Here is a 25,896-nt window from a genome sequence, read left to right as displayed (position 1 = left end):
GGACAACCGACGAGCGATTCTGGGCGCAGAATGGCTTCCAGGGGGTCCGGGAGCATCCTGAACAGTGTGTCTGTCATCTGATTCCGGTCCTGGTAAGCCTTTCCGTGCGTGTTTCTGGGCAGGGACCTCGTTCTCTCGCTCCCAAATATCGTCGGTCGATGAGCCGGCACGAAGTGATTGATCTTTTTCGACATTGTTCTGCTGACTCTCTGTGTCCGTCGACAGCGACGGCCAGGACGAACCTGTCGAGCCTTAGCTCACAGGAATCTCACCACGATGGTTTGGAAAGGAGTACCGTTGCTCCAGAGTCCAAGAATGGATAGCAATTTTGCGCTGTTCTGTCTCAGGCGATTCCTGAATCCATCCAAGCGGCTAATGTCAGAGGACGCCCTAGAAGTAGCCGAGGCGGACTTCGCATTTTCATCCTTGGACGCAGTCGAAATGTATCTACCGTTGGCCATGGGTCTGGCGGGAGAGGGACATCCAACACGGCCCGCTGTGATTCCGGGTCGCTTCCGGCCCCGGGCCATTTTGGCGGCCCGGTGGCACGGCTTGTAAGTTCAGAGCCGAGACTAGAGAGTGAGATACACCTATAAAGACTTGCAGTGGACTTTGGTTTTGGTCAACATGGATCGAGAGATGAATTTGGCGGTGCAGGTTCTCCCTCGTATATGAAAGACCGTAGGAATCTGAATCGGAAGGAGCGTTGTCTTGAGTTTCATAAAAGGAAGGAGCGACGCAGGTAGCATGAATGGACGCGATCTCTATTAACGCAAAACACCCATGATATGAACAAGACGCTGAACTTCGACAACAGACCCTACTTACAACTTTTGGGAGATACAACATGGAAGACAGAGTAACAAGACTGTAGAGAAACACCAAAAGTCGGATATGCAACAATCCCGAACTGGAGTGGACCGGATATCATGGCTGACGAACAAACCACACACACTTCGATCGGAGATCAACTTCCAATGACACACGACCAGCTTATTTGATCTCCAGCAGTTTGACATCGAAGATCAGCTTGGAATTCGCCGGAATTCCCGGCAACGCCTTCTTTCCGTAAGCAAGGTGAGGAGGGATCGTGATGCGTCGCTCGCCACCAGCGGCCATGCCAGCAACACCAATGTCCCAGCCCTTGATCACTTCACCCTTGCCGAGCTTGAAGGTGAATGGCTTCCCTTTCTTGTTGGCTGGGCAAAAGTCAGTAAGGTCTCGAGGAAATAAAGAGAATCAGTCACCTACCATCAAACACTTTGCCATCCTCCAGCTTGCCAATGTAGCGCATGGAAACAGTGTTGCCGGGTTTGGCAGTGGGACCCTTTCCAAGCTTCTTGTCGTCAATCTTCACGCCCTGAACCTCTTTGACGCCCAGGATACCGGTAGTCTTCTCAGCAGCAGGCTTCTTGTCCTCCTCCTTCTTGGCGGACTTCTTGTCCTCAGCAGTCTCCTTCTTGTCCCCGGCCCCAGACTTCTTGCCTTGTCCGGAGGGCGTCGGACCCTGCTCCAGTTTTTCCGCAAATTGCACTTTCTTGTCCGACTTGGCCGGGGTTTCCTTCTTCGCTTCTTCTTTCTTCGTGTCGACCGGAGCGGCTTCTCCGTTATTCTTCTTCAGTTTCTTCTGCTGCTTCTTTGACAAGGCGGCATCACCGTTGACCTTGGGCTTTTCATCCTCGGCGTCTTCTGCGGGGCGCTTGTTCTTGTTCTTATTCTTAGGAGCCTCAATCAGCTTGGGGGGCTCCTCCTCGTCTTCATCAGAATGGATCTCAGTAATTCGCGGATTCTCGAGGTCATCCAGCTCATCACTCTCCTCATCCTCATCCATGAAATCGATGTCCAGCTCATCCTCATCAGGGGAGAGATCGTATTCATCCTCATCCTCGTCCTCGTCGTCCGAGACCCCGCGGCCATCATCGGTAGAGATGACGTAGTTACCCGTGAGGTACACAGTGTGCGTACCCGTAACCCTAAAGTAGACCTTTTCGTCCTCCGAAACTGTGAGATCAAGAGGCTGCTGGTATTGCTGTTGCAAGGGTAAGTGTCAAGGTTGTCTCTGGAAGAGCGGTAACCATACCTTTTCCGGGTCCAATGTGCAGACAACTGCCTCATCGATATCCTCATCATCCTCGTCATCTTCGTCGTCTCCGAGGGCAGGCTCTTTGCCCTTGATTAATCTACGGATGACAGAGCTGATCTTGGCATTCTCTTTATCTTCTGACTCGTCTTCGTCTTCATCCATGGCATCCTCCAGTTCCTTGCGAGCGGCCTCTTTGCGTCGCTGCTTGGCCCTTTCCTTGTCGCTGGGCCCGCCATTCACCTCCTCATCCTCCGAGTCGTCCTCATCGCTGTCGCTCCCATCATCTTCGTAGTCCTCGTCATCCAAATCCGACCCGGGCGGGGCGCGGATGATCCTCAGAGTTGCACGAGCAGGCTTGCTAGTATCGGCATCATCGTCATACTCGGGTCGCGCATCTGGATCAATGGCAGCCATGGTCACGCGAAACTAGGGAATGTTAACACAATGCCCACGCTAACAAACAATTAGGCATGAATGTGCCTGAAATGGGTAACTACCATTGCAGAAGTACCCGGAGGCAATGCCGGGACAATGATGCCGTCCGGCGACACCTTGAGAGTGTATAATTGAACAGGCTGAACACCCGCCATTCTGAACACAAGTGCCTCAACCAACAAAAGACCGAGAGAACGAAGGTTGTTTGGAGAGTGACCAAAGCGAATGATAGCAGGGCAACGCAGAGTTGGGCCCTAAAAACAAGATCTGAAGCAATCAAGGACGGATATGAAAGAAAGAAAAAAATCTCATTCCTCAAATCCGTAGAAATTTTTCAGACGGGCCTGTGTTGACAAGAGAGCTTCGTTGCTGAGGAGCGAACTTTTTTTTCTGCCGGGGATCCACAGTCTCCACCCAGATAAGGCGGTGAAGATCGTATGATGACTAAGCGCCCCACAGATTAGGCCTTATCAATTATCAGCACGTGACTTCGTGTCATGGCCTCGTGGCTTCGTGGCTCGGGAATGACTCGTAAAACGTCCACTGGCGTCGCAGTCATCTCCAAGGAAGGCTTGCTGTGTCCAAGGCCCCATTGCTGGGCCGAGAAGATTCGGTGTCATCCCGGATGAACCAAAATACGTGCCCACTATGGGCTCGCGACTGGAAGAAAATTCCAACGAAATTCGCAAACGGATCTACAATCGTACGGCTTGTCGTGACGGCAGGATCGTCTCGGTGCATGGTTAAACTGACGGGAATGTAGATACATTCGATAACGAAGATGGAGAGGAATATGAAGCGTCAACCTTTGGAGGATTCGCAGATTATATGCGTCGAAAGAAAATCAAACTGCAAAATAAGGATGCGGAAATACGAGCTGCGTCGGCTGGCAAACCGCCCATTTTCCGCGGTGTCGTGGCCCATGTTAACGGCTATACACAGCCGTCGCTGAGTGATCTCCATCATCTGATTGTCAGTCACGGGGGTGGCTTTCTCCAGTATCTAGACGGAAAGACCAGCGCCACACACATAATTGCCAGTGCACTGACGCCAAAGAAACGAGAAGAGTTCCGCAAGTATCGCGTAGTGAAGCCCGCATGGGTCGTGGAAAGTGTCAAAGCCGGCCGACTTCTGCCATGGGATGCGTTTCGGGTTGTCGATGAAGGGCCATCCCAGAAGACGCTAGCTTTTGAGAATGGCACCTTACTAAGCCGCAAGAACAGCAACAGTTCAGGATATAAGCATCAAACTGGAACCAGCCGGAATGCGTCGCCTTCAAAAGGTACGGAACAGGACAGCGAGCAGCGTGATTCGCTATCCGTTCCGGGACAGCCAAACGAGAGCTTCAGTGCTGAAACTGATTACGGAGACTTTCCGGCCTCTTTCGATATCGATCAGGAACCCATCGTGGAGGAAAAACCGGAATCACCACCGAAAAGTCCCTTGTCAGACAATCATCAATCTGCGGTCGAAAAGGACCGGGAGTTGTCGTCTGAGGACAAAACTCATGCCGATGGTTCCCCAGGGAGTCGGGAAGTTGGCGATTCACCGGCTCAAGATGAGACGCAAGTGCCGGCGCAGCTCGGTCAAGAAACAATACCCGTGCGGCCAGATATGACTCCAGAAGAGTACAATGCCCTTCTGCTATCCGACCCGCGCATGAGGAAATCGAGTAGCATGAATCCGGATTTCATCCAGCAATATTACAGGGAATCTCGCCTCCACCATTTGTCCGCCTGGAGGGCAGACTTAAAAGCGAAACTACAGGCTATCACACAGGAGAAGGCAAAGTCGCAGACACCGATCCGGCGCGCTCCTGGAACCAGAAGGTACATCATGCATGTCGATTTTGACTGCTTCTTTGCCGCCGTTTCAATCCAGAGGCATCATCCGGAGTATGTGGACAAACCAGTCGCGATAGCACACGGCACAGGGAGCAGCTCTGAAATCGCGAGTTGCAACTATCCAGCTAGGAAGTTTGGCATCAAGAACGGCATGTGGATGAAAGGTGCCTTGCAAAAATGTCCCGAGTTGAAGGTTCTGCCTTATGATTTCGATGCCTACGAAGAAGCAAGTCGCCAGTTCTATTCCTGCATTCTTGACATAGACGGCATCGTCCAGAGTGTAAGCATCGATGAAGCTCTTGTCGATATCACTAGCCAGTGTCTCGCTGCTGGTGGGTCGGATGGTCGAGGAATTTCGGAAGGCTCTATTTACCGGGAGCAGGCAAAAGCGGATGAGATCGCCCAGAGTCTCAGAGACGCTGTCAAGAAGAAGACTGGATGTGCTGTCTCAGTTGGCATTGGAGGAAACGTTCTCCAAGCCAAGGTTGCTCTACGCAAAGCAAAGCCAGCGGGCCAGTTCCAACTCAGACCTGACGAAGTCCTGGACTTCATCGGCGGTCTGACTGTTCAGGACTTGCCTGGCGTAGGCTACAGCTTGAGCGGCAAACTTGAAGAACTGGGTGTTAAGTTTGTCAAAGATCTGCGAGAACTCTCGCGCGAGAAATTGGTGTCTACTTTGGGTCCTAAAACAGGGGCGAAACTGTGGGACAATGCTCGTGGAATCGACAAAACAGAGGTTGGCGCTCAGCCGATGCGAAAGTCCGTTTCTGCAGAAATCAACTGGGGCATTCGGTTTATCAATCAAGAACAGGCGGAAGATTTTTTGCGGAATTTATCTGCCGAACTTCATCGCCGCTTGGTGGAGAACCTCGTCAAAGGCAAGCAGCTGACAATTCGCGTCATGCGTCGTTCTGCGGATGCCCCATTGGACCCGGTCAAGCACTTAGGGCATGGAAAATGCGATGTCTTCAACAAGAGTGTTATGATCGGTATTGCGACAAACTCTGCTGATGTCATCAGCAAGGAAGCAATTGCGATGCTACGCAGTTTCTGTTTTTCACCCGGCGATATTCGAGGCTTGGGCATCCAAATGACCAAACTCGAGCCGGTCAAATCGACAAATACTACACACGCCGGGAGCAGTCAGCCAATGCTCAATTTCACCAAGACACCATCAACGGCAAAAAAGCCGGCACAAGAAACTGATACCGATTCAGTACAAAGCCCTCGTAAAGGCGATCCAACTAGTGTCGATGGGGCGGAACTACTGGAGCGGCGCCCAATGCTGAACGACAAAGGCCAGAAAGCTTTGAATCTCACGGGGACACAATTTATACTGCCGACGCAGGCTGACCCAAAGGTTGTCGCGGAGTTGCCCAATGATATTCGTTCCAGGTTGATGGCAAAGCCTCGACCGCGGGAGACATCTCCATCGCCTATGTCCAAGGCGAAGTCGGCAGCAGCCGAACTACCTCCGCCGTCCCAGCTAGACCCAGAAATTCTGGAATCGTTGCCAGAAGATGTCCGAGCGGAGATATTGGACTATTATTCGCGTCCACCGCAGCATCAGACTCGCGTGCCATCACGACCAACGTCACCACCTCCGAGGAAATCCACGACACCCACCAAGAAACGTCGTGGGCGACTCCCGAAGCCGACAGGGAACGCGACACTGACCCAGTCGATGTTCAACTTCACCAGACCAAAGACTGCTGAGAGATCGAGTACTCCGCCTCGTGAACCTTCGCTGGCCACACGACAAGAGCAGGACGAGATACCAGAAGATATCCTTGCAGAGCTGCCCGAGGATATCCGACAGGAGATCCTCCAAGAACAACGCCAGTCTCGTATGCAGCAAGTCTCTAACCTCAAGATACCTCGCAAACCGCCAACATCGAGGCCGTCGACGGCGGCGACGGAGTCCAGCGTTTCCGCTGCTCAGAAGCGAGTCCAGCTACCACCGTTACCTGAGAAGCCGACCTTCACGTCGAAGAGACTCTCTGAACTCCCGGATCTTCGGAACGCTACCGAGGCATGGTACAAGGCCTTTGCTGCAGACGGGGGACCCTACACCGAAGATGCGACTGCTCTGGCGACTTATCTGCGCCGGGTCGTTCTGGAAGAGAGGGACATTGACAAGGCCGTTTCGGTGGCGAACTGGCTTAGTTGGCTGATTCAGGACGGCAAGGCCAACCCACCAAGAAAGCAGAACGGTGGCAGCCTGGGACCGCCAGATGACTCGCAGCCGGATATGACGTGGGACGATGCGGTGAAACTGATCCGGAACAGTGTGCAGGACGCTGTGAAACAGAGAGGACTTCCGCCGGTGGAGTTTACATGAATGGTCAATCTTAATGAACAGCCCCTTGCATCGGAGTTGGAGTTACTGGTTGCGTGTTACTTATCTAACCAATGCATTCAATGATCTGAACGTTCACTGGTCAGACCATCCCTGATCAAATCTCGTATAATCTGAAAGTTCTCAGCAACTCTTTTGCCTCGGCTCTCAATGCAATATTTTCGAGGGCACAACTGTCAAATGGGCTTGTGGTTTAGTGGTATAATACCCCCTTAGCATGGGGGTGGTCCGGGGTTCGATTCCCCGCGAGTCCATCTTTCTTTTTTTTTCTCTTTTGTTCTCTATGTATCTTTCCTGGCTCCATGTCAAGCAACACCAATTCTCATATGTAGTCTGCAGTAGTCGAGGTCAATTGTTTATTTTGACAGACTTGGAATGGCAAAGGAGTGCTTCGAGGCTTCTGTGCTGGTCAAACATGGCTCATGTCCATGATCACAGCCATTTTATATATTTTACCTCAGGTAAACAGGTAGTATTGTTGATTATCTGATGAATCGAACTCTTGAGTACTGTACCTTTCTCACTCTGTTGTTTGTCATTCCTTTGTCTCTTGCATTTCGTTTGCCGAATGTTGTACATAAATCAAGGTCACTCCCACCCACATAGATGGGTAAGTAGATTCAGTGAGAATTGACATTAGTCTTACCGTTGGCATCCAACTCCTCTGATGCTTGTGACATGCTACATAATTTGCCATAATTCAACATTACTCTCGGGAGCTTGGAAGTTGGTTGTCACAGGGAGGTGAGACAGCAAGTGGTGGATAGAATTCATCTATCTTTACCAACAAAGGGTATGCACATGTATCGCGTTAGGAAAGACTCTACCAACAGCTTGCAAAATACTTCATCATCCGCTCGACATCTGCCAGTTCTGGTGGCTTGGCCTCTCTGAGGGTTTGCGAAGCCGCGGTAGCCTTATCCGTGTGCCATTGCACGGCCCTCTTGCGCCTATTCAAACTATCCTTGGAGCCATACTTGCCGGTCCAAAACTCGAGTAGTTTGGTCGGCGGATTGGCGACGGGGTCCGGGTTCGACTCGCGGAGTCGCTGCAGCCATGCATGCGGCTCGAGTTCTTCGAATTCCGGTACGACGGCGGACGTGGAAGACTCTCTGGCCTTGCGGAGAAGGGGCAGAAGGTCGCGCGTCCAGTGGAAAGGGCGCGGGTTGATGACGTTGAGGACGCCGGTCGCTAGGACAGTGCCGAGGGTGACGTCGGCGATGATGCCCGCCACCTGGTCCACAGGGAGCCAGCGGTGCCATTCATCGAGCTGCGGCAGGGCGCCGATGGTTTTCGAGGCCTGCAGCATGAGCGGGATTGCCTCGGTCGTGTTCCAAATGCCGTGGCGCGTGTCGCCGACGACCTGGCCGATGCGGAGCACGCTCCAGGGCAGGCTGGGCCGCTGTGTGCCGGCTGCGGCGCAGAGGTGTTCGGCAACGAGCTTCGATTGGGCGTAGCCCATCTCCTGCGCGGCGGAGAGGGACTCGGGCAGCGCCTCGTGGATCTCGTCCCCGGGAGTGTTGACAACCGTGCTGATGGAGGAGCAGAAGTTGAACGACGCGGGCGTTGGTCTCCGCGCAGATAGGCACAGGTCGATGAGATGTTTGACGCCGGCGATGTTATCCTTCTCAAAGCTGGAAAGCTGCCAGTTGAAGTTGACCGACCATGCGCAGTGGACGAGGTCGGTAATCTGGGACGTGATGGTGTTGTACGTTGGCTCGTCGAGACCGAGGCGTGGATCAGCCAGGGTAGATACAAGAACCACGATCTTGTCGCGCGCCGCAGGTTCCAAGTCGTCGTAGACCCGTCTCGCGCGCAGTGAGTTGAACACTCGTTCCCAGGCCGTGAATGCCGACGAGGCTCTGACCAAGCAGTACACCTTATGCACATCAGGATGCGATGCGAGTTTGGCCACCACGTGCGCCCCTAGAGATCCCGTCGCTCCGGTCACCACAAAGTATCGCCCCTTGAGTTGATTGGGCTTGGGCTGGTGTTCCACGAAGTTCGAGTACTTGGCGATCAAACCACGCATGCGGTCCTCCGTGGACTGCTCCGTGCCGGCACCGCCGGTTCGGAGGGCGAGAAGGTGCTGCGCAAGTTGGTTCACCGTGGGATAGTCAAAGGCCACATTCAACCCCAATTCCCGGCCGTTGGTATCGATGCGTCGGACAAGAATCGACCGCAGCTGCGTTGCCTGCAGAGAGTCCATCCCCAGGTGGAAGAAGTCCGCCTCGTCTGTGATTGCATCGCGAGACGTGGGTGGCAGGATTTCCTTGAGTTGCTCGACCAAGAAGTGTTTCAGCTCCGGCTCGGACAAGCGCAGCAGTTCCTCTCCCGCTCTCTCGCTGTAGGCATCCTCGATCACATCCGAAAACTGCCGGTACACGGCCTGTCGGATGAACGTCCCCTTGTCTGTTCGCGGATACGTTGTGTTCTCTGGCAGAAACTTGACCATGTTGCGAGATAAGCGCCCATAGGCAGGCATGGAACTGTGCGCTCTTTCCACGCGAGGCCAGATGCGGTCGATTCTCTCGTCCTCGGACAATCCGGTCGCGGCCTTGGACGGAACGACGAGCATTCCGATATTTGGCTTGCCTGCTCCAAACACGATCGCCTCGGCCACCGTCGGATCCTGTCGGATGCTGCCCTCGAGCTCGAGCGGGTTGACCTTTTCCCCATTCACCAGGACAATCGTGTCGTCAAGCCGAGCGTAGTACTTGTAGGCTTCCATAGTGGGGTGCTTAATAAAGAGGTCCTTCGTCGCATACGATCCATCGTCTCGATTTGACATCACCTTTGAAGGGAAGCCATCCAGCACACAGAGTTCGTAGATCCCAGGACTGCGCTCCTCAAATCGCAGAAACGGTTTGGAAGCGGGGAACGGCCGAAGCCAATCCCAGGTTGGATCCATCCGTGGCCGTTCGGACGTCATCAGCTGGCCCGTCTCAGTCGTGCCGTAGTGCGCTACGAGATGAACACCGTCCTGGACCAACTTGTCTCCTAGGGGATCCGGGCAGGCTGAACCACCAAAAGTCACAATCTTCAGCCTCGCAAGAGCCTGCACGCCTTCATCCGTCTCCGCAAGCAGTTTCAACGCATAGGGAACACCGTAGAAGATTTCAAAGTCATGCGAACGCAGAATCTCCAGCAGGTACTGACTTGCGAGCGGCAATCCGGCGTTGTATAGATGGATTCTCTTGCACGCATGGATGGAGCGGAACAAGCAGCTAATCCCATGGTTGTGGTAGAGCGGCAACGTGATAAAGCCATGCATATTCATGCCCTTGGCGTAGTTGCGCACGGCAGATCGCTGTGTCTGGAAGATGGGTTTTGGCAGGCCCGTCGAGCCACTGGAGTGGATGATCCAGCAGACATGGCTGGCCTCGCGGGCTGGATCGAGGTTAGTCGCAATGCGGGTGTCGATGTCCTTGTCCTTGGGCTCGATGGGGTATCCGTAGTGCTCCGTTGATGGAATATCCAGCACACGCAGGCCGTCCATTCTCTGAATCAGTTCCGCCGCCGTGTTGCGGAAGGCTTTTCCGACGACGATATGCTTTGACTCCGTTTTCTCCAGCAGCGAAGTGTACGCGTCCAAAGAGATGCGCGTGGAAAGCAGCAGAACCGAATGGCCCAGTTTCGACAGTGCCAGCAGCGTCACCAGGTAATCCAGGTCCGATGGTCCGAGAAACGACACCACCATCGGCCGTTCCGTCGACGATGTGCGCGGTGGGAGATCCACTGCGAGCCTCTGCGCGACACGATACGCAAAGATATCCAAGGTCCGGAGACTGTAACCCGTATATTGTGTGCCATGATGCGGGTAAAAGATAAGCTCTTGATCGCCCAGCCGCGCTGCACGGTTCCGGATGAGCTCATCAATGGTTTCGGGCTCGCGCTGCATGTTTACAGCTGGCGTCGGCTTCTCAGACGGCATCGACGCTGGAAGAGATGGTGCTGCAACAGTCGCCATGGCCTTCTATACTCTATAGTCGATACAATCGCTCATAGATCAGGAATTATCACAAAGAGAGAATTGGCAGTGTGTTCGGAACGCCATGGCGACAGTCCTTCCGTTTATATTGTAGTGCGGAGAGGCGAGGATCATGACCCCGGAAAAGCATCAGTCGCATGCCCATTGAGTTCAGCATGATCGTTGATTTGACCCCGGATTTGACCCCGGATAATGGCTCCATGCCCTAAGGTCGGATACATATCCGTTGACCTGCCAAGACTGCGGAGATGCTCCGAGCCCTTCAGCACTGCTCCAGGACGAAGCACTGCTCAGAGTCAACATGTTCGTTCCGTTGAACTCGTGCAAAGTATGAATTTGATGTATGTTGTACAGTGTTCCATCTATCATTGCGTCATTATCATGATGGACCATGGAATAATTAACATGACCACAAAATAGTACTATGTACATGACCAGCACACCTAAAAGTTGATCTTGGAGGCCTCATTGCTAATACTCGAGTATGCCTAAAGCGCTGTTAGCATGGCCCTGGAAGCAAAGAATCTGACTACCTACCCAGGCATCAAGCTGGGTCCACCAAGCCGATCCATCCATGCTATCCAGGAAGCTGAGATCGTCGCCGATCGGTTCGGCAGGACCAAGATTGCTCATGCCAAGAGAGTCACTGTACGGGTTTGCCGCGGACGGGACGGTTTGACAATTCTCAACCGATCCGCTGGCTTGTTTACCAACGTCCACGTGAGCAGGCTGCCGCAGCTCATTCTGGGCACGTCGCATGGCGTCCGAGGGCAACTGTGTGGCGGATCCTTCCAGCTGCCGGTGCACTTCCACGCGTAACTCCTCCAAAATGATGCTGTATCGTCGACTCGGACAGTTCTCCCGAGTCGCCTTGGCTAGGTGCATCTGGCACTTTTCCCCCAGGCGAAACAGTTCGTACACTTCGTCTGGGTCGCTTCGAGTACTTCCTGGCGAGGATCCTTCGGCGGATCGATGCTGCTGGATGGTGTAGATGTACACCACGATGATGGCGCAGAAGCAAACGTAGTGAAAGAACCAGAATGACGCAAGTATGGAACCGCTCCCGGACAGTAAGTCAAAGCGACGGAGCGTATCTCGCGCCGCATCGATACAGTTCCGGACATGGGTGGCGACGAGGCTGTGAGGGACCAGCGGCCGTCGGCTGAGATCAGTAAAGTCGCTAAGTAAAAAGGGCCTGGTGGCATGGATGATGGCATGTGAATACGCCAGATGCAACACATGACTTTGCCGGCAAAGAGGTGGGATCAAACTAGAGGCCTGAACACTACTAAACATGGGATGCACGCTCCTCTTCCATTGTTGTAGCTCTTCAACGAGCTCGATGGCCGCTTCGAAGGGAGCCACTGACGAGACAGTTCTCGTGGGATAGACTCGACGGGAAATCTCGCCCATAATGACGCTGAGCCTACATGTCATTGTCAGCGGGAGTCCAAATAAACGAACATCGAGTTCTTACTTGTAATGAAGGACCGATGCAATCATCATGCAATCTCTAGACTCTGAATGTTCCAGAGGCTGTTCCAGATGCATTTCATCATCGTTGACCTCGTCCGGGAACTCCTGGTCGACATCTTCGTAATCCAGGAGTCTAGGTCGGCCGAACATCATGCTCAGATACTTGTCCAGAGTGTAAACGCTCCAGAATATCCGTTTGCGTAATTCTTGCTCCACGTACGCTGGCACTCCCCTACTTGCCTTTGAAATACTTCTCCGATGTAACCCTAGCGCCGTGACCAGCTGCACCGTCGTGCCAAACATGTACCAACATTGGTTGGCCCGAGAAGACGAAAGCAAGAACAAGCACAATCCTAAGCGCACCTGGATAGTTTCTAATAAAGGCGGTCCTGTTTCAATTGACATCATCTGCCTTGCGGCAGCGTACCACCGCTCACTATATCAGGAATCAGCAAAATAGTTCTAAGGATGTGCTTCTAAAAGACGAACCTCTCGTTATCGGGATGAATCCTGTCATTTCCATTTCTCCGCTCCTCATACAGTATGCTCACCGCAAAGACCATGTACACAACACCGGCTTTTCCTGCCCAATTGCTTGGTGGAGGATTGGACGGCGTGATGTTCTTCTCATAGACGGTCTCAATGAGAGACACCACCGAAGGCCGGTGGAGAAAGCGATAGGTGACATTCGAATAATCGAAATAATTCTCTAGAAGCTTGGGAATGCTCTCCCTGGGAGGGAGTCTCAAGTCTGACAAGTTGGACTCCGCAGAGAAAGGTCGGTCTCCAAACAAAAAGACCGGTGTGTTCAAGGACGCCTCGACGTTGGTCCTGACGGGCCTAGTGGAAACATCGTCCTGCTTTAAACGTCTACAAACTCGGGTCAAGAATGATATTCCGGACGATGGACCTAGATAGTTCCCCTCGAGGTCCGTTGCTTCTGGCTCTGGTGTGTTGCTCTTTGGTGAGAGCACCGCCACGGATCGAGAACTGCGACGGTCTATCGACCCGCTCGAGGACGACTGGTGAGTTTTGCCAGAGTTCTGTCCCTCTGCAAAAAGTGAGCGGCTCACCGGGGACGGTTGCGGAGTCAAGCTGGGACCCGGCAATGGGGAAGGCGGCGTTCCCCTTGTATACAAAGCTGTATACTCGCAGGAGCGGCCGAATTTTATGCAGCGTTGACAGGGAAGTGTCCCTGTACAGCGAGTCTTCTTTCTGACATAGAAACGAACTTTAGCCACAAGTTTGCAGGAGCGACTAGGGCATTGCGCTAGGTACTGGCTAGATACATACTCTTTGCAGGAGTCACATGCCCGGGTTATCTTCCGACGCTCAGCAGGATCTCTCCTTTGGAACTCTGATGAAGCTTTGCGCTTTTGACCTCTCTCCTGATCGGTGTCCATTTGCATGACCTCTGAAGTAGCCAAATGGTCATTTCTAGATTGCGTCGATGACAGCAATGAACATCATGGCGGGACGTTTGTTCGGTCTTAGGTTATGGGATCGGAGAAGAATCCGATGGCGGTTTTGCTCATGACGCTCATTGGTTGTTGAATGATGACTAATGCTTCTGGCAGTTGTCTTGGCATTTGACCTGTGCTTCAACTCTATGCGTACTAATTTATGCCTGAATCGGAAAAAGGGGCAGCTGCAAGCGCGTCGCTCAGTTTCAACGACAATGCTGCCGATAGTATATACTCAGGACTGCCTAATCCATGCCTATTCAAAGTTGTTATCTCATAATTAGACTGAGATCTTCATAGAGGATGTAAGTGATTCATTACTAGTAGTATCAGCAGTTATGGAGAATCAAGCCTCTAACCCTACCGTCCGACAAAGCTGCCTGTGCTTTGACAACTGTCTCCCAACAATCAGAGATGCAACATGAAGTACGGAGTACTCGAGTTTGGAAAATTTGGACTTTGGAAGGAACCAAAGAACTCAACCCTGACGGTTCAATTGCAAATCTACCTGTTGGATGTGCTGGTTGGAGACGATCTCCATCCACGCTGCATTCAATCAAGAGCGACATCAAAAAAGCATCGAATCGGATCGCATCTCTATCATCCATGGAGAACAGCAAGACTTATGATGACCAATGAGAACTACTTCATGAATCGAGCACAACCTACCATTCTTTCAGTTATGGCGCGAGGGCACTCCGTAGTTCCCCGTCAAAGTACCAATGCAGTTTCTGCGTGCCGTTCTGGGGAAAAGACGTGCGACTTGCAAAATGGAAACTTTGACATGCATGCACTACTCCATTTCGTTGACTGTGTAGTACTTACTAATGGCCAACCACTTGGGCAAAACCCAAAGGCTAGATGTCGCGTGTAGTGGAAGGTTGACATGTTCAAAGCGTTGGGTTTAACCTAGGTCGATGCTGACCAGTGTCGCGGCTGGTTGTAGGATACCAGGGCCATCGCCGCAGGGCGATGATCAATCACAGACTGTAGCTGCCGGTGCTGCATTTAGTATTCAAATGGAGGGAGAATCTACCAGCCAGCAGGGGCGCGCAGCGAACAGGCGGAGTCCCGTACCCACTGAACAACAGACGTTAGACGAGGGGCAGGTTGGATAAAGGACTAGGCCTATATGTGTAATAATGCAGTCGGACTCAATCGGCAGGCAGAATGAAAACGTGCTCATCCGATTCAGCGTTGTGCTGGGCTGCCTGCAGTAGCGCATCGGGCCGCTGTCGCCATGCGTTCGCTGTCTGTCCAAAATGCAATCGATGTGCATTGTCGGCCTGGTCCAGAACCTGGCGAAACCACGAACCACCGTTTGAGCATGCATTCGAATGTGCGTGGTGCATATGCATCGCGAAACGGCTAGAGCCTGAGCTTTTGCGAAAATCGTTGATGATCAGACCTAGAGTGTAATACTACAGTACTTACGAGTATGTAGTGGTATGTATTCCGCTGTCAGATTGAGAGATCCGCCAGGATGGAGGAAATCATCCCCTGGGCTGCCAGTGACAGCTAGGATCTTTTAGCGCGTCATGGAGTACAGTTAGTGCGTACAGTTAGTTTGAACGACTACCTAGTGCCACAGTATCGCAACTTTAGTGGTCAAAATGCCAGTAGTTTGGTCAATCCGTCGTACTTGGTTGGTCAATACATGATTAACCTAGTACTTAATACTGAGTACGGAGTACTCGTACGAGTAGTACTTTTCTCCCCACTGAAGTTCAAAGCCCTAAGCCCTACTCGTACTCCGTAGTTATTTCCTTTTTGTCATTTCAGCTCTGGAGACTTGGAAATGTCACCAAACAACACGACGTCTCACAAAAGATTGCACTGCACTATACACCTCCACTCGAAGTTCTTGTTTACCATGCCAACAGCCATCCGATGGTGCGTTGAAGTCGTGGACGAGTCTTGTTGTTTCGCAGTATCTTGCTTAGTCAGTCGCTTAGTCACGCAGCCGTGGATATTGATAATGCTTGGTACGGAGTACTTAGCCAATGATTGCTGAACTTCAATAAAGCGAGAAGTCTATTGGTCAATAACCTATTAGTTACCAGTACTCCGAGGAAATCATTTAACTAGTTAATCAAACTCTATTTCAATGCCGCGCTAAAAGATCCTAGCTGTGCCAAAAAACCGAGCAACGACTTGGGCTCATGTGGATTTCTCGACCGTCCCATGTCATGGACCTTTTGTATGCCGTCTGGCAGATTGGCAGCCAGGATGGGACTATGGGGGGAATGCCAAGACCCGAATGTAGTCCATATACGTACTCCGTACTCGTACTTCAGCTGACAATGGCCAAGGGGCCAAGACGCCAAGTTCTCTTTGTTGTATTTTTACGGCTTGGCGCGTATTCTGCCTCTCTGCAAGAAAAAAGCCCTAAAAGGCCTCGGACGGGTTCGGCGTCGACGGCGGTGGAAGCAGCGAGGGCCCTGCGACGCTTGATCGAGCTGCTCGATTGGCGCGCCGCTGTGGCCAGAAGAGGGAGAGGGAGCTACAGCCGGGATCGACGTCAGGCATGCGCCGATGCACCGGACATCTGCTCGTGCAGGCCCGTGAGCGCTCGGCGGATGAACTTCATCTCCGTCTTTTGCGAGCTCCGGCACCGCCTGCTCCAACAGCGCGTCCTGCAGCAGTTCCAGTTCCTGCATCGCCTGCTTGATCCGCGCCGCAAAGTCCTCGTACCGGACGTAGTGGAAGACCGGGTTGGACTACATGACGTGGTCGGGGAACTGATCGCGCAGGACGACGATCCTGAGCTGCTGCAACGGGAGCAGGAAGACCATGGGCCAGCACAGGGTTGGACTTTCGTCCGGAAGACAGGTGCAGGGGAGGTCCGCCCATTCCAGCTTCCACTGATCCTCGCCGCGCAGGAGCATGCTATGGCTCAGGAGGGAGTCCGCAGCCGTGCGGAGGGAGGACTCTTGGCCTTGCGGCTTCAGGCCCTTCGTTCCCGCCCGTTACTAAGTGGCCCAGCAGTACCGGACGAGGTTGGGGATCTTGTCCGTGTCGTACGAGTAGAAAAGCCTGCCCACAGCGCGGTCTGGGCAGGCCGTATTCTTCCGGGCACTGTCGTTACGCTTCCGACCAACAACGAGACAACTGAGGCCACCGACGCGCCCCGAGGATGCCCGTTTATATTGCTTTCTTTGGCCCTGTGATATCGCCACTGATCCACTACGGCATTGAGTATTGGTCGACATTGGACATGCCGAGAGTCCGCTTGATCGGCGTCCGTCCGGCGCCCGCGCGCATTGTTTCGAGTAGCGACTGGGCTTAATCTCGCGGTCTTGAACCTCTTCTTGGAGGGAGTTACATAGCTTGGCTTCCGACACTATCACCAGTTGGATAGCGTTGCTGGCGATAATCGCTTTTTCACATATTGGAAACAACCCCCGTTAGCCAGCTACGAGGGAAAACGGCCGATGGAGCCTCACTTTGACCTCCTATCTCCCCATATGCGAGGTTAGTCTGCTTCGGGCGATAGTAGTTACGCTGGTAGGTGACCGCCCTTGCGTTATGCTTGGTAGCTAGCAGGGCCTCTGGATCGACAGGTGCATCTTCGCCTTCCGGGGTCCCGGTGGCGGCCTCTTCAGGGCTCAGGCAAACCTGTGGACGGAGTAAGGCCGACTCCGTCCCCGTCCAGCAAGGCCTGCGGATCGATAGGTATTAGTAGCCGCAGCTCTGACGTCCGTCTCAACAGGTGAATGCGTGGTCGGCGGAGTGAGACACATGATAATATGTCGATCTATCTTTCAGAGTCGGGAGGTTCGCGCAGAAAGAGCTCGCAAGTACTTATGGTTTGGTTTTTATGAAGTCATAACTCATGAAGAGTGAAGCTCTCCCAAGTCCTAAGCTACCTGGTACTTTTGAAAACACACCCTTAAGCTCCAACTCTATTAATTACACCCCGGGGAATCAACTTGCAGGGATGACTTAGTGTATGTAAGGCAGCCTCTTCCGCCACCCAAGACCCAACCCCCTCCCTCACCCTCCTCCTCCTCTTCGATCAGTTGACCGCTTGCAAGTTTGGGCCAGCTTCACGTACTGTCACGGATTGGATGGAAAATGACCGCTTGTGGCTGTTGTGTCCCACTTTCTTTGAACTCTAGTACTAGTGATCCCCGAGGAGTGTACTACTAGGTACTAGTACTTATACACCGCGTTCAGGGGTACCTAAACATCCCCGGTTACGAGCTAAACGGGGTCCCTGTTTGATAGGTACCTTAGTTATGTTTGCAGTCCTCAAAGCCATACTATCCATCTATGCTAGCGGTGTTTGCCACACGGTACTTCGTACCTCGGGTTCTACTCCGTACATGAAGTGCGCTTAATCGATCATACTGCGGAGTACTATGTACCTTAATTTTGCAGTGCCTAAGTAGGTAATTACCTAATGTAGTTAAGCTCTGAGAGTCAGGCTCCACCGGTGACGGTGGTTAAGTATTTTGCCCTGATTCTCTGAACGAGTAACTCCGGTGTCCTCCGTACATACTCTCTATGTACTTCTATTACCTTCCGACTACAGAGTGTTAACAGTTGAGGAACTTGGGTGGGTAGACCTCCCAATTGACTTATTACCCGCCCATTTCCTGGTCATGGTCAGTTACGTTCGCTCGGAGAAGTACGGAGGACTCCGTACATGTACCTCTAAACATTTCCATTCCAGGTATCCGGGCTGATACTTGAAGCTTCATGAATAATGGAAAACTTCTCCTACAGTTCTACTGAGTCATGTACGGAGTACTCCGTACGGGGAAATCGCCCCAGGGCGTAACGATATCCGGTTGATTGCCAAATAGTCATCATGACAACCGGCTGGTAGACAGTTTGGAAGAAACCGGGAGGGTTGGGAGCTGGGATCCCTGCTTGACTTCGCATGGGACAAAACAGAGTTCTGTTATCTTCTAGTTGCAATGGTTGAATGACATCACCCTTGTGGGCCGTTCCGTAAAGCATGAACACATTTCGAAAGAATCAAAGGAGCAACCGAAGAAGAAATAAAACACGGTGATGATGATGATGATGATCGACAGCTTTGTATGTACGCTCTTATCCCAGTTCACCTCGAAGCAAAGCTCTCCCTCTGTAGCTGGCTTTAAAATCGAGGGCCAGCGAGACATTTCGGAGTACCCCCGCTGGACACCCCCGCTGGATGCGGAACAAGGACTGCCGCAACCTTTTTTAATTTTAACAGTTCTTGACAACTGTAACCGATGCGCTCACCACGAGAGCTCCATTCATAAATTGCATGTGGTCTTTGTGCTGTCAATACGTGCCACGCAGCAGGTCAGGAAAGAACTTACGAAGATCAGACATAATCCGGCATCGCAGCACTTTGATTATCAGAGTCACCTAGAATCTCGCTGACTATGACGGCAATATCGTCGTAGGAGGAGCTTTCTTGTCGAATAACTCCAATCAGCGTCTCCAACTGTTGAGGGTCCGCAGAACGAATCGATTGCACGAGCCGTTCTAGAAAGCCGCGATAGTACTCTAGTTGATCTCGGGTCATCTTGGTATAAACCTTGCGGCGCTTATCGGCGTTTTCATCGAAGATACATTCTCGGTTGTGGGCAGCGCACTCGGAACAGGGATGTTGACTGCTACACTGCAGGTGGACCTCAGCGCCAAATATCAAAACCGTCGAATATCGGAAGAATAAAAGAGAGATCAAAAGCGCGGCGAAATCAAAAGCACCATACCCTGGTTCGGCGGCGTTTACACTCTCTGCATGCAGTGGTGGCACGTTTCGGTTTTCCCTCCTCCACAAACGTTGTGGGCTCGACCGAACCCCGGGGAAGAATCATGCGGTATCGTGAACTGCTACCTTCCGGGTTCATGATGTAGCAAGACCGGATTTCAGGCACTCGATGGCGAGAATCAGCTGTGTAGGGCTCTGAGACAAAGAGCAAATAGAGGATCGAGTAAAGGGTTTTCCTTGTAGGAGATTTAAGAATGCCGGTTGCGCTTTGTAATATGGATGTTGTAGCAGCCGCAATTCGCGAAGCGTATGCTAATGCATGACAGACTGAAAAAAGGAAGCCCGCCGCGGCACCACACCCTCACGCGCGTGTCCACATCCGCTGACAGCAGACACGAGATAAGACGCACGCATCACTGTACGGCAAGCGTCGTTCAATCGTAGATTTTGCTTCCCCCGGAAAACAAACTATAGATTAGGTTAACTTACGGGCTGATCACCGAAAATGTGGCGAATAGAACCTCAGCACTGGCTGGCCGGAGCCCCCATGTGGCACTCTCTCTCTCGCAGACGCCTTTTTGGCCACAAGACGCAGTCTGACAGCGACAATCTGGCCCAAGACGAGCGAGTAGCATGCTTGAACAGTCCCGGAGAAGATATCCGGGCAATTTCTGGAATTTGATAGGACACGCTGGCCAGGCCAGATGAACCATCCCTGCCAACAGGCCTTTTTTTTTTTCATAGCATTTCAGCTTTCCACAACGCCTGAGTTGAGGAGAACTGGACGCAGGACGGCCGGATAAGGCTCATCTTTCGTTCCAACGAAGGTTCTAGGAACTTGCTTGCACAACGTGGCCAACGTGGCGATCCAAACCAAGAGAAAGACTTCTCGATCACCGACGGTACGTACAGTAAAGCTCAAGTCGCCGAGTCTGGGATGCGTAACAGCAGTGCATGCTGAGGAAAGAAGGTTCGATTTTTTATTCAATCAGATAGCCGGGTCGCTTCCATGTTTTGCCGTCGCATTTCGTACAGAAAGAGCGTTTAAACGCTCAGTCTTGCATTGATCAGATGAATCAATCTAAAAATATCGATGACGATTTCATTCTTTCCACGGTGTGATGCTGTACGTGGTGTATCTGATTTGACGAGGCCACGAACACGATGAACAAGGGAGAATCGCTCGCGGGACAATCTCTCCGGGAGGACAACTAGAATTTAAATACTGCTCCAAGCAGAAATTCGGAGCCTTCAGGCTGGGATTGGGGCTGGCATCGGCGGATGGACCGTGAAACACGGTGGCGAAACGCGTATACTGCGAACATCTTCCACCCAACCATCGTTGAGCTGACGGACACTTCGTTGAGCCAAGCCAGTGACGATTGACGCATGGGACCAGGGCTGGAGAGGTCCTGGGCACGAGAACGGCTTGAATTGAGCTCCGGTTATGCCATCCGACAGCCGAGATCGAGATTTGAACCACAAACTCCGTTCTACCCACTCTGCTGAAGAACCGCCCCCTGAAATTGGCAAAGCACAACGCGATCGGTTACCTACCTACTAAGTATTTCTGCAGAGTGACCTTATTGCATCCGGTGGCCGGTGCTTGTCTTGTGGGCTGCCCGATGGGCCGAACTGCCAATCATCACGAATATGTACCTATCCAGGTAACCTAACTGACTGGAATGGGCCAAACGTTATTTTTTTGTTTTCTAACTACGGAGTAGTTATTTTCTATTTTTTTATTTTTTATTTTTTCTTTTTTTTAGGGACCAGCCGCATGCCGGAGACCACCTGCGGAAGTGCTGGTCGAGGCTTGCACAAATCAGAACCAAGACCAAGGAACCAGGCTCCCGGGACCGGGACTGTGCGCAAAGACAACCATGGAATCTGGTGTCCGTGCATCCACGTCGGGAGAACTTCGGCGTTTGTTGAAATCGAAGAGCCAGAGCATTCCAGGTTTCGAAAAAGTCGAGACATGACTCCACAGCAACCCTTGCGTGAACAGGTCAACTGGCATAGTCGCTGGCCGTTCGGATTTCGGAATCCTTGTCCGATGTAATTCAGAAACTGGAATGACTCTGAAAGTGGCGAGAAAAGCAATGATTTATTTAATTGAGCCGAGGATCTTTGGTCTAGGACTGCTGTTCCAGATTACGAGGGATGTTCAATTGTACTTGGGCACGCTGACGAAAGTGAGCCTATGTTCATCATCTATGCATAGTGAGCGATTTGAATCAAAACTCCAGTTTATCCACCAGCCCAATAAACGCCTGATCCTTGTCCCGTCCTGCCAGAAGCGCGTCGACGTCCACCCGACCGGCTGCGATATACCGCTCACTGACCCCTACCGTGATTTTTCTGGAAAGCAGTTGTTTGAGCTCGGCACGCATTGCAGCTAATTCCGCTTTAGTAAGACTGCTCGCCTGCTTCTCTTTGATGGCTTTCCCTCCGCCTCGCCCGCGAGTGAGCTTACGGCCTTCCCGGGCAAACTCCTCGCTATCGTAATCCACGCCCAACTCCTCCGCTGCGTTACGAAGCCAGTTCTCTTCCGAAGATACCTTCTCCTTGGCAATCGTGGCCTCGGTGATGCGTTTGGCGAGATTGACGCGTGGTCTCACGCGAGAGACGATCCGGGAATCGAGCTCCAGCGTTTCCAGCGGGTTGCGACGGGCACCCCGCGCTCCCGCTTCGGCATGAACTTTGCCAATGAGTCGCGCTACACCGACAACCTCGTTTGGCGCGCAGAGCAAAACGCTCTTCCCCGGAGCTCCGGCCCGTGCGGTGCGGCCGGACCGGTGCACGTACATGTCAGCCGTCCGAGGGACGTGGTAGTGGATGACGAAGTCAATGCCCTTGATGTCGAGACCTCGAGCTGCGACATCGGTCGCAACAAGAATAGAGCTCGGATTTGACGAAGGGGAAGAGAACCTCTCCACCGACCTCAGACGCGCTTTTTGTTCCATGTTGGAATGTAGTGGCAAAGCCGGAAGGCCGAGATTCTGCAGGAACTGGACCAGGCGGCGCACCGACGATATTGAATTGGTGAAAAGTAGGGTTCGGTGCTTGGGATGGTAAAGTAGTAACGTGTAGAGGTAGAGATCCTGTTGAAGCATTATCAGACTCGGGTTTTTTTAACGAGGCAATACGCAAGTACGTACCTTCTCCAGAGCCGGGCATTCGATGATTCCCTCCTTCAGACCTTCAGCCATCTGCGACACAGGGTTTGTGTCAATGAACTTGGGGTGATCTTCTCGGAGATTGAGCTTCTGTAACAAGTATTCCATGGATTCCTTCTCCGTCGTATCGTTGTATTTGAATTTCCCCTTTCCCGAAAGCTTCTGCTGCAAGCCTTTATGAAAGGTAGCTGAAAACACAAGTGTCTGTCGTTGCGGGAGAGAGGTATCATCGCTTGAGGTTTCTTGCTCGGCTTCGGGAAAGTCATTATCCTCTTCCTGATCCAGAGCATTCAGGATATCTTCCACTTCCTTGAAATGGCCGTCGCTGAGCAGTCGATCAGCTTCGTCAACAACGAGGAATTTGATCCTCTTCATCTTTGCGATCAGCCCGTGGCCGGAGCTTAGAATCTCCCACACCCGGCCAGGGGTTCCGATTACTATATCCGCATCTGCTAGAAGACGTTGCTGCTTCTGAATGGAGAGACCCCCAGTAAGAAGCGCGATTCTGGCATTCGCACCTGGCGTGTGCGTGTTGAGGTCACCAATGTGCTTTGCCAATTGATGCGCCAGCTCCCTAGTAGGAGAGAGGATCAGAGCAATAGGCTCGACTTCGCGCGTCTCAGTCGCGTTTTCCCGCTCAGTGAGGTAGTGTTCCAGGATCGGGATGCCGAATGCCAGGGTCTTGCCAGAGCCTGTCGATGCCTTGCCAATCACGTCGTGGCCAGCGAGAATTTCGGGGATGGCACTCTTCTGAATACTGGTCGGTGTTGAAAACCCTAATTTGGAGAGAGCCGTCTGAATCGCTGGTGACAGCATCAAAGGGTCCCACGCCGACACGTCTACGCCATTCTCCTCCTCATTCTGAAGGGCTGCGAACGATACATTTGGATCGACCTCCTCCTTTGTCTTCTTTTTAATTTCCTTCCGTTTGTCCTCAGCATTTGTGCTCTTTGCCTTATTTTCATCCCGCTCGCTGGGTTTGGATTCGGGCTTCGACTCGGGCTTCAGTTCCGGCTTCGGTTCAGGTTTCGATTCAGGTCTCATTTCAGGCTCCGGCTGTTTCTCGTCGGCATCATCCTCGTCACTGAGCCCAGACCACTCTTCATAATCATCGTGTTGTGGCTCGCTCGTCGTGCATGGCTTCAGAATTGATTTCAACGGCTTCCCTTTCGCTGCCTGGATGGAAAGCAACCATCAGCAAAAATGCCTAATGCTCGATGAGCAGGCACGAACCTTGAACTTGACCACGCCGCTGTTCGGCTGTCGCACGACATCGACTCCATCAATTTCTTCCAAACCATAAAAACCTCCCGCATCTTCTAGCTTGTCGGGAAGCTGAACCTGCTTCCAGTCGAGCTCGTCAAGATTGAGAAATTGCGTGTCGTCCGCCTCGTTATTGACAGCATTTGCAGGTTTCTCGGCTCGAATTTTTTTTCGCGCCTTTGCGCTGATCTCGCGACTGTCTCTTGCCCGTTTCAGGCCCATTGTTGGGGATCGATTGTTGAGCGAACGGTGAAAAAAAAAAAATAAAAAAAAAAAAAAAAAAAAACAAAAAGTTACGTTTCTTGATCTGACAGATTTTCGCAATGCGTTTATCTTATCTGATCAGCGCGGATTTTCCCCGCCACATCAATTGCTTCCATGAACCACCAAAAAAATCTAAAAATCAGTCCTTCGACCCAAAGCTATGCGATAAGTCCGATTGAACTACAAGAATGGGGAAATCATCAAAGGACAAGCGCGATGCATACTACCGGCTTGCCAAAGAGCAGAATTGGCGCGCTCGATCGGCGTTCAAGTTGATCCAGATCGACGAGCAGTTCGATCTCTTCGCGCATGATGATCCGGACAGCGTGACACGAGTAGTCGATTTGTGTGCAGCACCGGGTAGCTGGAGTCAGGTTCTAAGCCGCGTGCTTATCAAGGGGGAGAGCTTTGGGCGGCGAGCGTGGCTCGAGAAACAGCGACGGGAGAAGAAGGCCCTCGAGCGTGTGGACAAGACACAGGTTCCGCTGGGAGAGGAGTCGAGGGTTGACGAGGAAGTGGATGAGTCCAAGATCCTCAAGCCGAGGAAGAATGTCAAGATCGTGGCGATCGATCTGCAGCCCATGGCGCCGCTTGAAGGCGTCACTACACTGAAAGCCGATATTACTCATCCATCTACGATCCCACTTCTTCTTCGCGCTCTCGATCCCGAAGACTATGATAATGATCAAGCAGAGAAGCAAACGTCTGCAACATCAACACAATCCTCTTTCCCTTCGCGACATCCTCACCCTGTGGACCTTGTCCTGTCTGACGGCGCCCCCGACGTCACCGGCCTTCACGACCTGGATATCTACATACAATCCCAACTACTGTATGCAGCCCTCAACTTGGCCATTGGCGTGCTCCGACCGGGCGGGAAGTTCGTCGCTAAGATCTTCCGTGGAAGGGACGTGGATCTCATCTACGCACAGCTGCGGACTGTCTTTGAGAAAGTTTCCATTGCAAAGCCACGGAGTAGCCGTGCAAGCAGCTTAGAAGCATTTGTTGTTTGTGAAGGATTTATTCCGCCGGCTGAGACTCGCGATGGGACTTATGACGCCCTCAAAAATCCTCTCTTCGGCGGAGCCGCTACCCCTAAGGTTAACGTGGACGGCACTGTGGGCTACGAGATTCCCGACGAAGAGGATAGCGCCGATGAGGGTCCAACAGACCAAATACCCTTGGAAGTTGAGACCGTTCAATCATCGCCTGACCACACCACCCAAATTCGTGCTCTAAGTCAGCTGTCCCTGGAGGAGCAACAATCCCAGCAGCCACCGCAAGAGTCTCGTTGGATCCCGCGCTTCATCGCTTGTGGTGATTTGTCGTCCTGGGACTCGGATGCTTCCTATGCATTGCCGGAGGGATATGTTAGCCTGGATCCGGTGCAGCCGCCGACAGCACCACCGTACAAGCGGGTGCTGGAGATGAAGCGAGAGATGGGAGGGTCTTTGAATGGGAAGCAGCGCAAGGCTGCACACAAAGATTCCCGTGGAAGTCAATAGAAATAGAAATGAGATACCCTTTCTGATCGTACTATGTACTCAATTAATGGTCAACTGGCAAAGGAAACTTTCAGCCAATGGGCCATGCTAGGTTGGACTTGTATGAACTAGTTAACCTAACTACGGAGTAACTAACCTAACTGGAGACGCTAAAATGAGCTTGTTCTAGGCTTTGGCCAGCCCGCAAGGGGCTTGATTAGGGGCCTTAACCCCTCCAAAACGAAAGACCCCGGCGCCTTTGAAGTGTTACTCTGGGCTCCAATAGGGATGCCCATCGGAGAGGCATGCAGCGTACCATGCGGGCCGTAAGCAGCATCATAC

General features: G+C 52.3%; 8 protein-coding genes and 1 non-coding gene across 9 annotated transcripts; 4 read left to right on the top strand and 5 right to left on the bottom strand.

Moving 5' to 3' along the window:
- Window positions 1-993: 993 nt before the first annotated feature.
- On the bottom strand, window positions 994-2,673 carry VTN31DRAFT_2580 (uncharacterized protein; the record flags this gene model as incomplete). Its single annotated transcript, XM_069402764.1, has 4 exons — window positions 994-1,199; window positions 1,252-2,029; window positions 2,081-2,509; window positions 2,581-2,673. The coding sequence occupies 4 exons, from the start codon at window positions 2,671-2,673 to the stop codon at window positions 994-996; spliced, it is 1,506 nt and encodes a 501-aa protein (XP_069262013.1).
- Window positions 2,674-3,166: 493 nt separating this feature from the next.
- Window positions 3,167-6,703, top strand: VTN31DRAFT_2579 (uncharacterized protein; the record flags this gene model as incomplete). The annotated part of the gene is made up of 2 exons (XM_069402762.1): window positions 3,167-3,221; window positions 3,282-6,703. The coding sequence occupies 2 exons, from the start codon at window positions 3,167-3,169 to the stop codon at window positions 6,701-6,703; spliced, it is 3,477 nt and encodes a 1,158-aa protein (XP_069262012.1).
- A 200-nt stretch (window positions 6,704-6,903) lies between these two features.
- VTN31DRAFT_t41 lies at window positions 6,904-6,975 on the top strand. Its single transcript has one exon. It is a non-coding gene; the product is annotated as a tRNA-Ala (tRNA).
- Window positions 6,976-7,544: 569 nt separating this feature from the next.
- VTN31DRAFT_2578 (uncharacterized protein) lies at window positions 7,545-10,691 on the bottom strand (the record flags this gene model as incomplete). Its single annotated transcript, XM_069402761.1, has 1 exon — window positions 7,545-10,691. One exon carries the CDS (start codon window positions 10,689-10,691, stop codon window positions 7,545-7,547), a length of 3,147 nt encoding a protein of 1,048 aa, XP_069262011.1.
- Window positions 10,692-11,155: 464 nt separating this feature from the next.
- On the bottom strand, window positions 11,156-13,591 carry VTN31DRAFT_2577 (uncharacterized protein; the record flags this gene model as incomplete). The annotated part of the gene is made up of 5 exons (XM_069402760.1): window positions 11,156-11,200; window positions 11,250-12,138; window positions 12,190-12,624; window positions 12,678-13,403; window positions 13,482-13,591. The coding sequence occupies 5 exons, from the start codon at window positions 13,589-13,591 to the stop codon at window positions 11,156-11,158; spliced, it is 2,205 nt and encodes a 734-aa protein (XP_069262010.1).
- Window positions 13,592-15,954: 2,363 nt separating this feature from the next.
- On the top strand, window positions 15,955-16,821 carry VTN31DRAFT_2576 (uncharacterized protein; the record flags this gene model as incomplete). The annotated part of the gene is made up of 1 exon (XM_069402759.1): window positions 15,955-16,821. One exon carries the CDS (start codon window positions 15,955-15,957, stop codon window positions 16,819-16,821), a length of 867 nt encoding a protein of 288 aa, XP_069262009.1.
- Window positions 16,822-18,971: 2,150 nt separating this feature from the next.
- Window positions 18,972-19,503, bottom strand: VTN31DRAFT_2575 (uncharacterized protein; the record flags this gene model as incomplete). The annotated part of the gene is made up of 2 exons (XM_069402758.1): window positions 18,972-19,271; window positions 19,366-19,503. 2 exons carry the CDS (start codon window positions 19,501-19,503, stop codon window positions 18,972-18,974), a joined length of 438 nt encoding a protein of 145 aa, XP_069262008.1.
- Window positions 19,504-21,601: 2,098 nt separating this feature from the next.
- Window positions 21,602-24,028, bottom strand: VTN31DRAFT_2574 (uncharacterized protein; the record flags this gene model as incomplete). The annotated part of the gene is made up of 3 exons (XM_069402757.1): window positions 21,602-22,468; window positions 22,526-23,719; window positions 23,777-24,028. The coding sequence occupies 3 exons, from the start codon at window positions 24,026-24,028 to the stop codon at window positions 21,602-21,604; spliced, it is 2,313 nt and encodes a 770-aa protein (XP_069262007.1).
- A 230-nt stretch (window positions 24,029-24,258) lies between these two features.
- Window positions 24,259-25,575, top strand: VTN31DRAFT_2573 (uncharacterized protein; the record flags this gene model as incomplete). Its single annotated transcript, XM_069402756.1, has 1 exon — window positions 24,259-25,575. The coding sequence occupies one exon, from the start codon at window positions 24,259-24,261 to the stop codon at window positions 25,573-25,575; it is 1,317 nt and encodes a 438-aa protein (XP_069262006.1).
- Window positions 25,576-25,896: the final 321 nt, after the last annotated feature.

The sequence above is a fragment of the Thermomyces dupontii genome (assembly GCF_041956625.1).
Source record: "Thermomyces dupontii strain NRRL 2155 unplaced genomic scaffold VTN31scaffold_2, whole genome shotgun sequence".
NCBI lineage: Eukaryota > Fungi > Ascomycota > Eurotiomycetes > Eurotiales > Trichocomaceae > Thermomyces > Thermomyces dupontii.
This window is presented reverse-complemented; position numbering and strand designations above follow the sequence as displayed.